The sequence below is a fragment of the Gossypium arboreum genome, chromosome 10 (assembly GCF_025698485.1).
Source record: "Gossypium arboreum isolate Shixiya-1 chromosome 10, ASM2569848v2, whole genome shotgun sequence".
NCBI lineage: Eukaryota > Viridiplantae > Streptophyta > Magnoliopsida > Malvales > Malvaceae > Gossypium > Gossypium arboreum.
In genome coordinates this window covers 27,039,447-27,051,049 of record NC_069079.1, presented here as the reverse complement: position 1 = coordinate 27,051,049, position 11,603 = coordinate 27,039,447, and the positions used below count along the sequence as shown (strand labels likewise).

General features: G+C 34.8%; 1 protein-coding gene across 1 annotated transcript; it reads left to right on the top strand.

Moving 5' to 3' along the window:
- On the top strand, window positions 1-4,618 carry LOC108470007 (serine/threonine-protein kinase SRK2A). The gene is made up of 9 exons (XM_017771181.2): window positions 1-606; window positions 774-848; window positions 928-1,029; window positions 1,127-1,180; window positions 1,284-1,376; window positions 1,470-1,562; window positions 2,607-2,711; window positions 2,809-2,907; window positions 4,075-4,618. The coding sequence occupies exons 1-9, from the start codon at window positions 487-489 to the stop codon at window positions 4,396-4,398; spliced, it is 1,065 nt and encodes a 354-aa protein (XP_017626670.1). The 5' UTR covers window positions 1-486; the 3' UTR covers window positions 4,399-4,618.
- The last annotated feature ends 6,985 nt before the right edge of the window (window positions 4,619-11,603 follow it).

Here is an 11,603-nt window from a genome sequence, read left to right as displayed (position 1 = left end):
TCGGCGTTATGGAAGATCTCACTTCATCCTCAACTCCATTCCCATTCCCAATACCAAGAAAATGAAACAATAAAAAAAGCATATCTCACTTATGATTGAAGCAGCTGTGATTGGATTCAAGCTCTTTTGCCCATGTATTCCAGCCCATCACACTCTGTCTTTCTCGAATGTCATCCTATTATATTCATTTCCTATTAAAGTTATTTTTTTTATCTGTACTACAAATTTTGATATTACCAAATCTTTCCCTCTCTCATCCACGTGCGCTCTCTCTCACTTCAGTCTCTCAATATATACACATATATATGAATCTCTTCTCTCCCACTGAAAGAAAGATCAGATATACTTCTTGTTACCACTTTTGAACAACCCAAATAAAAGGAAAGAGTAGCTTTTTTATATTTCCAATCAAATCTAACGTATATTTTCTCTCTGTGCACTTGTTATCGTTCTACTAGTAGTAGTAGTAGTAGTTATTGAGGTAAAATGGAGAAATATGAGGTGGTCAAAGATTTGGGAGCCGGCAATTTTGGGGTTGCTCGACTTCTCAGACACAAGGATACCAAGGAGCTTGTTGCTATGAAATATATTGAGAGAGGTCACAAGGTTTGTTTCTTTAATGTCTATTATCTCTCTCACTTGTTCTTGCAATTTTTGGGTATTATTAAGCTTGAATTGACTTCACCACTTCAAATCACGTTCTTCTTTCTGTCTCTTTCTTTTGAATGCCAAACCGGTTGTTGAAAGCTTAGCTTAGCTGTGTTTGTTTGCAGATAGATGAGAATGTGGCAAGAGAGATTATCAATCACAGATCTCTTAGACACCCTAATATAATCCGGTTCAAGGAGGCAAGTATCGTCTCTTGCTTCATTTCCCTTTTAAAAAATTTGGGATGTTTCTATTTTTGATGGGATATGAATGCTGTAGGTGGTTTTGACGCCTACCCATTTAGCAATTGTGATGGAGTATGCTGCTGGTGGTGAGCTCTTTGATCGGATTTGCAGTGCTGGTAGATTCAGTGAAGATGAGGTCCTTTTTCTGTTTCTATTTTTGTTCTTTTCATTCCCACTTTATTATTTTTTGGAAACAAAATTTATTTTAGTGCTTACTTGTTGTATTTCTTCAGGCTAGATATTTTTTTCAGCAGTTGATCTCTGGTGTCAATTATTGTCACTCCATGGTAATTTAAACTCAAAAAAATCAAACCTTGATGTTTCTTAGTGTATGCCAAATGCAAGAACTAAATCGACTTATTGTTTCCATGTTCCTATTCTTTTTTGCAGCAAATATGCCATAGAGATTTGAAATTAGAAAATACCCTTTTAGATGGAAGTCCTGCACCTCGTTTGAAAATCTGCGATTTCGGTTACTCTAAGGTTTGGGAATAATTTATATGTAGTCCATCTTAAATGTCAGTTGCTTTATGAATTTCCAATCATTAAGTTGTTTTTTTTTAACACTTGGTGTAGTCATCTCTGTTGCATTCAAGACCCAAATCAACAGTTGGAACTCCAGCATATATAGCACCGGAAGTTCTGGCGCGGCGAGAGTATGATGGAAAGGTGTTATTTCAACTGTATAAAAAATAAAAGAAGAAGATGAAGAAGAAATATCTGTGTGAAATAAAAATATCTAGCTGAGCATTCTATTGATCTGGTGTGCTATTTTTGCTTTTGAAGCCTAACATGTGACCACAAATATCTAATCCAAAGATTTTGAAATGCATGATAGTATCTATTCTTCCACTTCTTGGATTTTCTCATTTTTTATTCGATTTATTACTTTAAAAATATAAGAGTTGTGATGAAATGCATTTTGTAGTTGTCCTTGTTTATGGAAATTTGTAATACCTTATACATGTTGGAAAGGATCAGTTTAATTCTCACATGGTTGTTATAGTCAAGTACCTTTTTCATTCTCTTCTTAACTTGACAAAAAACTCTTAACATGTTAATACAGAGAAATTTTGAGCATTAACCAGACAATTTTTATATCATGCTTTTCTGCAATTTAAAGGTTTTCTTAGTGGCTGCGTTTTATTAGGTGATGATATATTAGACACTTGTAGTAGCCAAAGCTAAAATTAGCAGACCTTGTTTGGAAACTGATTCAGCCCATAAATGGTGATTGTAAACTGTGTGAAGTTCAAATTACTAATTAGTAATTGGCCTTTGTATGTGAAATAACTGTCCTTTCGGATCTGCACTTTATTGTATGTTCTGCACAAGGTGGGATTGTTGGTTTGGTTGTTACTAGGGGTAATGAGTTTTGGCATATGGATATACAGATCTGTGTGTTTGTGTTCGTCAGCAATGAGATACAGCTTAATTGGTATATGAAGAGTTTCCACAAGAAATGCTTAAAGCAATATTGCTTCCATTTTTGTTATGGACTCACCAAGTATATGGCTGACATAACATTAAATGTTCTAATACTTTATACAGTAAGGAAAATTGATTATTCATAATAGTTCACACTTCAACCCCGGCCCTTCTCACATTTCCTGCTAATTTGATGTATATATTCTATAATTCTAAAACTAATGAAGTCTAATTAGTAGCTTATAAAAGTATTGTTGACCTTAAGTTATGTCTTTTCTTGTATAGTTGGCAGATGTATGGTCCTGTGGAGTTACCCTTTATGTTATGTTGGTGGGAGCTTACCCTTTTGAAGACCAAGCTGACCCTAGGAATTTTCGGAAAACAATTCAGGTAATTTTAAGTTTTCCATCTTCTTCGTGTCTATTTATTAATAAAGATATTGCCATTCCTTACAATACGTTTTTTCCTTGTTAAATCTTTTGGGCAGAGAATAATGGCCGTTCAGTACAAAATTCCAGACTACGTTCATATATCTCAAGATTGCAAGAACCTACTCTCTCGGATATTTGTTGCCAATCCTTCCAGGGTATGCATCATTTTAAGTTAATTCGTCAAACATGCACCATGTCAATGCTTTTGATATATGCAAATGGTTTTGTCTAAAACCATACCAGCACCTAGCTGACAACATAGGTAAGTTAGGAGCCCTCTAGTTTCTAGCCCTTGGTGAATGAAAACTTTTATGTCCAATGGGATAAGAAAGAGGGAAAAGAAACTTACTGCATTAGATTGGAATAACTAGCAGATTGAAGGAAGAGTGGATTGTAAAGTTATATGTTGATATTATCATCTGAATGTCAAACTTCAAAAACATTTTCCTATTAGCATATTCTAATCTATTTCATTCTTTTAACCTTGTTTCATTGTCTGCCATGTTAAGCATGGTGATGCATTCCGCAGTTTCTTCTACCTTGTTATAATTATTAGCACAGCAACTTCAACCTGATGTCAGCAAGAGACCCCTATCATACATGGCATATATATATTGTGTGTGTTTATATTCACTCCTGTCCTGATTATCGCTGATGATATAAATGAGTAGCAGAAAGCTCAAAAGTGCTCGTGAAATGTATGTTCTTTGGTTCAAGATAGTCCATAAAAATGGAGCTAGGCATTGTTGAACAATCTCGTTGACACCTATTATAAGAGAAAACTAGACATACCTTTTAACTTTCTCATCCAAATTATTATTGATTTCAACCAAATTAGTTCAATTTCTGCAGTAATTAATAAAGAACTCTAAAGAAAGTTGCCTTTTTCATTCCTGAATGGTATCAAATCTTCTGTCCCAAACCAGTCTGTCATAATCTATAGAATTTCATAAATTTAACAACCAAATTTCAATGGATCGTTGCTGCAGAATATCAGAGTGGATTTAGGCCTCTAGTATATTTTTGGACTCTGTTTCTTCATCCCATGGATATCAAGTCATTATAAAAAAAAAATTTTAACCGTAGATAGAATGAATACAATTGGCTTTAGAAGGTAGAGAAGCTAATTGATATGCAACTGATCTTCCAGTTGCATAAAAAGGATTTTGGCTTTATCATATTGTTTTTAACCTCTGTTGTCTTTCTCAGTATTAAAGGTATTTGTGATGCCTGATTGTATGTTTAATGGACCTGATATTTGGAGGTTCGTTTATTGAATTCCAGATGTTTAACTCTGCCTTTTCCATTTTTCTTTTCTCCAGAGGATCACACTTAAGGAAATAAAAAATCATCCTTGGTTTCTGAAGAACTTGCCCAGAGAGCTAACAGACACAGCACAAGCTGCTTATTACCGGAGCGATAACCCTACATTTTCTCTTCAAAGTATAGATGAGATAATGAAAATTGTGGAAGAGGCAAGAATTCCACCTCCAGCCTCAGTGCCTGTCAAGGGCTTTGGTTGGGGCCAAGAAGATGATGATGAGGAGGAAGACATCGATGGGGAAGTGAAAGAAGACGACGAAGAAGATGAATATGATAAACGGGTGAAGGAAGTCCATGCAAGTGGAGAATATCAAATCCATTAAGCAAATGTAATCTTCATCCAACAGTTGTGTAATAAAAGCCTTGGCTTTATGGCTTTAAGATTGTTCTATAGCCAATAACTTTTGTTTCATTGCTAAAAATATTGATGTTCTAGACTATAACATCTCCGACTTGAGCACTAAACTATGCATGTAACTTTACAGGATTAAGTTGACTACGGATTGCAGGTGAATGAGGAATGAAATCGTAGTGTTATTTGAATATTCGGGTAGTGAAAATGGAAGTTGTAGCTTTGTAGGATTGTACCTGTTTTGTATGTATTGGACTATGCATTGTGGGAATTGATGGTATCAAGGGTTGAAATCCCCTTCCGTTTCTAAGTTTTGTCAAATCTAGAGATGGCAAGGGGCCTGTGGTTTTCTCTCTGAATTCGCTTTTTATACATATTGTCGCTTCTCAACTAGATTTCACGATGGTCAACAGTGCTTTTTTGGGTTTGGTTGTGGCATGGTCACCTACCGAAGGCGTTCATGGTCGTGAACATTTGCGTTCATGTAGAAGGAACAGTTATTCCTTTACTATTGCAAAGGACTACTCCCATCAATCTAATGTTAGATTTGTTGAGGTGACTCCTAGTTGCTGTTCAGTCGATAGCCTTCGCCATTGTACCATTTAGTCACTTATATCACACCTACTGTTAATGTTAGTTTTAGCGACAACTTTTATTTTCTATTTTTTGGCTTTATGTTGTAGTGTTTGAACCTTACTACTTGATTTTAACTTCTATATTAACTTCGTATATGGTTGACTTTATGTATTTGCACTCATTTCTTTGCTTTATTTACAACATTATGATTTTTGGTAACTTTTAATATGACTTTTTTTTTTACTTTAATATGAAATATAACCGTCACAAAAACAATATTTTTTTTGTTAATAAAAAAAAGCTCAAAAGTTTTTGATTTCCCATATAGCAGTTAACTTTTTCATTGAAACTTAATTAATGTTTTCATTCTATGCATTCGGTTCGTGTAATCTGAGCCCACACTCAAAGCAAGTTTGGATTTGAAGATAGTGGAGAAGATTGTTTTATGACCTCGACCACCTCGTTAAAAGCAATAGTAATAATTCGGTCTAGAGTTTATTACTATAAATACCACAATACTCGATTTAAAAAAAAATAAACTTCCACTGTGCTACAAACATTTTTTTCTAAACTAATTTTTCCAATAGGTACATGGTGTAGTAGCATTTTCGGTGCTAGAGGTTCCTTGAAGTAGTTTTAGGACAGATCAATTGACCCCATATTGTGGAGATCTCACATCGTTTTTTTAACGCTTGTATCCTTTCTTCAAAAGCATCGTCATTCTTTTGGCGGTTTTGTTCTTGCAATTGGCCCATCATATCATCTTTACACCAAGGATTGCTCTATCCTTCATGAGATGACTATGACGTCTCATCCTCTTGTTTGTCAAGATTTTGCTGTTGAGCCTTTCTAGTTGCCCTTAATTTTTTGATAATTTTTTTTTCATTCGCTCATTCTTGTAGTCCATCTAACGTTGGTGCTCTTGTTGTTCTTGGTAGAGAGCCTTTGTTGCACTTGATAGTGTCTTCGTTGTGATGATAGGTTCTCTTCTAAAACTCCCATCCCGTCCTATATTTTCGTGAATTGTAGAGAGTGTGAGTAGGGGTCTAGGATTTGATCTCCTTAATAGGCACTAGCATGACCCTATGGATGCTGATTGTAATATCTTGGAGGGAAATATTAATGCCACCAATAAGGGTATCCAAAGTCTTGAGTAAAGCTGATAAGTAGTCTGGTATTGGTTTGAGGTTTGTCTTGGGTCACATTTTGCATTGGTTATTGTTGTCTTTGGCTTTCATCATCTTGAACATTTGGAATCTGTGTAGTTGGATGAGCCATAGATGTCCATGCTCACCGTACTAATTGTTGATACTGAAGATCAACAAAGAGGGTTTGGTAGATGTGTCACACCCAGTTTCCTTTTAAACTAAAAAAATTGGAACAATTTGGGGGTCAAATTGAAAGAAACTGTAAGCTGACAGTCTCTACTAAAAACAAGAAAGAAAAGTTGGGAACAAAATTGGGCATGGTTAAAATCCAAATCTGGTTTGGCTGGATTAAAACCAATTGGTTTTAAGTGGGAGAAAAAATGATTATCAATGGGTGGTCTCTATAGGGTTGATAATCAAACGGGAAGGGCTATAAATAGCCAGGAAATGACTTCCTAGGGAAAGAATTCTTCCAATTTCTTTTTCATTTTTTTCTTTTCTTCATATTCATTCTTGGTTGCTCTAAAGAAGAGATAGTTATGAGAAGCTTTGCATGAGGTGATGATCATAAGGGTTGATTCGCAAAGATGAAGAATCTAGTGAACTGGTTATGGGTTCTGCATGTTTTTGGAAAACTGAGTTTAAACTGAGAGTGCTGAGTTTAACTAATGATTTTGGGTTGTCATGCTTAGCTGCTAGGAGAATGGAAGCTCTAATGTTCAGAAAAGCTAAGCGGAAGAGGAGGTAAAGAAGTATCAAGTGAGTTTTTATACTTCAACCTTAGAATATTGTATGACAAACATGATTTGTAATAATGTATGAATTATGTTGACTACTTATGCCAAGTAGGCATAAGATTGCTTGATATATGGTATATGCTAGGTAGTTTAGTATGCATGAAGTATTTAGCATATCTTGTTTTAAAAGGATAACATACTCTATGCTGATAGGCAAGTGAAATGCATATATTGCATGATTAGTGATGGGAAAATAATTGACGGGATAGATGAAGTTAGGATGAGAAAAAAGGGCAATTGTATTAGATACCGCCATATGGTATTGTTGTGTACTAACCATGATGTGTGAAGCTCCAAGCCTTCAGATGGGACACGACGATGTTCAAGCATTAATGTTAGGATGACGAATGGAGGAATGGGTGAAGGAATAGGGAAATTGGAATTTTGTTAAGGTTTCACCATTCGAGGTTATTGTGAGTATGCCTTGATGTGCAAAGCTCTAGGCCTTGCGGAAGGGACACTTCGGTGTTTGAGCATCAAGGTGAAATACAGGTTTTTTGAGATGACATTGTGATGATGGTATTTAGGCTCTATAGAGTATCACCACGACGGCAATCAGTAGGTTTTATGGAGAGACACGGTGACAGTGTAGGGTCCTTCGAGATGACACCTTCAAGAGGTTTAAGGTGTAAGACCATAGCTTGGCTACGATGACCAATGAAGTCCGCCAAGACATTAAACGTGGGGTTGTATGGTGTAAGGCCACAACTCGACTATGAAAACTAGTATAGTTCGTTGGGACAATAAACATGGGGTGGCCTGATGGGACATTAAATACGGGATAGTCTGCCAAGACATTAAACATGGGGTTAAATCACGAAGGATCATAGCTCGGCTATGGAAGAGTATGGTAGTTTGCCTGAATAGTAAGTATAGGGTAGATAGTCAAAATGGAAATCGTAGAAGTTGATAAGGCATGGGTGGTAACCCAAAGGAATAAGTCATGGTAAATGACGCTCCAGTGGTGCTTAGGTTTAGGCAAACGAAAAAGGATTTATTTGAGGATTGTAAATAAAGATATGCTGTTAAGAATCGCCAAAAGTTGCTAAAAGAAACCTTGTGTGCTAGAATTTGGCCATATGTATGCCAGTTAGCTTATAAAGAAAAAAAAGGGTTAGTTAGAGCCTTATTAACATTGAGAGTTGCAAAAATAGATACATCGAGTGACAGGTATGTTTGTCAAGACTATTTCTTTTAAAGAAGGAAACTATTGAGGAAGTATCAGCCAAATAGCTTGTTCCATGGGGAACCAACATGTAAGAAAAAGCATGAAATGGTCACTCAGATAACAGCTTGTTGAATACAGTAGCCAAAGCAATCGACAGCAGATGAACATGTTACGTTCAAGAGAAAATTAATATGAAGTTACAAGGATGTAATCCAATCAATACTTAATTTAAGACCCTAGTTCGCTAGATATGATGTGGGTCCTCGTTATACAACCCAACAGATGAAATGTCAGCAAGTCCTTCGGGACTACAGCAAGAAAAATGAGTTTGTTAAGGGTTAACTAGATATGGAATGACCTCCAATGTGGACATAACCAGAAGGGCCATTAAGAGGATAGACCAAAGGACTACTTTATAAGTATATGGTGGCAACAAGAATCTACAATGGGATAGGGATGAAAGAAAGAACCCAAGTAGATGAAGGGTGGAGTCTGCAAAAATGTGAGGAGTCATCTTAGTAACCAATAAATTAGTTAAAAGGGGGTAATAGGATAATTTAAGGAAAGATCATTTAATAATATATTCATCAATAAATAAGTTTGGAAATAAATCAGAAACTGTCAGGTTGGACTGAGAGGAATTTCTCCGAATGGGCAAGGAGTTCATTTGTATTTAATTCTTTTTATTTAAACACCTGTAAGATGGGGTCTATTTTCGTGTAATGTAGAACTTACTAAGTTCATCTGAACTTACAAAGGTTTGATCTGTGGTTGTAGGACTTGCATGCTAAGGAACTTGAGGAGGGACTAAGCTAGATTGAGTTAATTCATGAATTTGACATCGGTACAATGTCATGCACATAGGAAGGGGGTACTATGAGAGGCTTTACCTCGGGTCTTGACTGTTGTCAAACATATGAAAGTCTAGACTGAAAATACTGCGGCAAAAAATATAAAATTAAGTAGTGGTGTCCGCAATTATACGTGTCAAATTGTAATATAGTTAAGAATGTTATAACAAAACATTTCGAGAAGCATTTTAAGGATCGTACCCAAGGGAGGTTGAATTAAACCTAAATTAACTCTCTACATTAATAGGGCTAAATAATACTAACTTAAAATTATATTACAAAAACAAATTAAAATGGATTAATTAAACCAATATAAAATTATAGAAAACTAAAAATCAACCAATTAACAATCGAAATAAATCCAATAAAACAAGCAGGGAATTAACTCACTTCAATGCTCCTAATTAACTTCAGAACTCAGTTTATATCGAGTTAGCTATTAATTAACCAGATATTACCTCTCGGCCTCTAACTAATTAACTATTCAACCAACACACGTTTACCTTTTGGCCTCACTTTCTTGACCGGGATAAATTATGATTTACTCGGTAAACTTATCTCTCGATCTTGTTTATCTTAAATTACCTTCTAGGGGCGTCACTTCTTAGGGTTTAATCACACATAACTTAAATTAACTAACCTAGATTTAAACCCTCTTTCATCCATTAATTAGTCACACATCCATTCGTTAATCTCCCTAAGGAAATTAGCTACTCATGGATCTAAATGCAATAATCACTAAACTCATATTGAACATATAAAAAAGTAAATTAAATAAAAGTAGGGAATAGAAAAATAAGTCTGCTTTGATATTGATTTGTGCTTGGAAGTGAAATCTCCTTTAACAATTGCGAAGATCACTTCGATTGCAACTGGAATCAATAAAGAAATAACGAAAAAATTATCAAACTAAAACCTTGGATCGAAATTGGGTCCAAATGAAACGAGAACAATAAGTATTTAAACATGAATAAAAACTAAAGTAAAACCCTAAAATAACTAAGCGGCTCACTTGGCCAATCCTCCCCTCTAAAATGAGACTTAACATGTCTATTTATAGAGTTTATGATAAGACCTAATTAGAGTTACTAAACAATCCAAAAATCTGATTAAGTTACATTGTGTGGACAAAAATACGCTAGTTTAGTTTCCTAATTGTCGCCTGGTGTCGCGACACCACAGGATCGATGTCGCTACACTACCTTTATTTTCTGGGTACTTTGGCTTCGAAGTTTGGTGTTGCGACACCACTCCCTGGTGTCGCAAAGTTGCAGTCGTCCTTCGCCTTCAAAGCTAAAAAATAGTGTCTTACACATTAGATAGCATCATTAGATCATCCCTAGGCTCGTAGTGGCCCATTAGGTCATAACATAACACCAAATTACGTAAAAAAATTACTTTTTTGCATTATTTAAACATAAAGTAATAAAAACAAAAATTGAAATAAAAACATATAAAAATACTAGAAAACAAGCTCGTTAAGTGCCGGAAAGACCTTAATTTGTCACAATGAATTGTGGTAGATCAAATTTCCCCACACTTAAGTTATTTCTTGTCCTCAAGTAATAAAATAAAAACATACATGCACAAGAAAATAAAATCAAACAGTGCTTGAACATGCCATATACAAAGACTAGTTCGAAGCTATGTACATAGAACAAAGTGAATAAGTAAATAATTCTAACACAATATACAATTGACTCTCGACCTTCAATATTACACGTATTAGTTTATAAAATTATAAAGTAAACAAAATTCAAAATTTTAAGTCATTGATCCATCGAAACAAGTACACAAATATACATTTATACTCAAATAATACAAGTAGAACTGTTAAAATTCAGTCAATTTTCATCCATGAATAGTATCACTTAGGTCACATAGGTCTTTTCGGCTTGTAATGTCTTGCGACTTAGGTTGGTTAAGCACAAAAATAGTTTGACATATTATATTGACCCCAATACTTCCTCGATTAAACCCTTTAGCTCATTACCTTACATCCCATTCTCTCACTTGCCTTTTTTTTCTCCTATTCCTAAAGTATAGTAAAGTTTTAGTGAGTACAATCGTTCTAGTAAGACTTATGTGCAAAAATGAGTATTTTCTTTTGTTTTCTTTTTCACTCATTTTACTTTAATATTTTCTCAAGAACTTCTCGCTTGGCTATTTTTTCCCTATCAAACTTTTTTCTTTTGATGATTTTTTGAAAATTTCTCTTTACACACAAGTTTGCAAGACTCTTATACTCACCATACTATACTATCCCCTAGGTTCACTCTTATCTTTTTTATTTTCAAAACCACTGTGTTGTATCTACTTAACCCTCAATATTAATGGCCTAACATATATGTTTGTGCAGGGACGAAGAAAATTAGATTAAGAGATTGCATTTTAAGGCTTAGGGCTTTCATTGTGGTTCATTGAGAAATAGGGAATTAGGTTAAAAAATTAGGGTACTAGGGATTTTAATTTAGGTAAGCTTTTTAGCTATAAAATGTCCACCAAACAACGCATTAGGTCATCACTAATTGTCTCAATTCATGGATTGCAATTAATTAAATATTAACACATTAACAACTTAGTATTCAAACAAACACATATGCTTTTAATGTACCTATTTGTCATTTGGCATACCT

Bases quoted from the DNA above. Each gene is read 5' to 3' on its own strand.
- LOC108470007 (XM_017771181.2), top strand. From the start codon at position 487: ATGGAGAAATATGAGGTGGTCAAAGATTTGGGAGCCGGCAATTTTGGG. The intron at 607-773 runs GTTTGTTTCTTT...GTTTGTTTGCAG, and splicing joins ATATTGAGAGAGGTCACAAG to ATAGATGAGAATGTGGCAAG. The intron at 1,030-1,126 runs GTCCTTTTTCTG...GTATTTCTTCAG, and splicing joins GTAGATTCAGTGAAGATGAG to GCTAGATATTTTTTTCAGCA.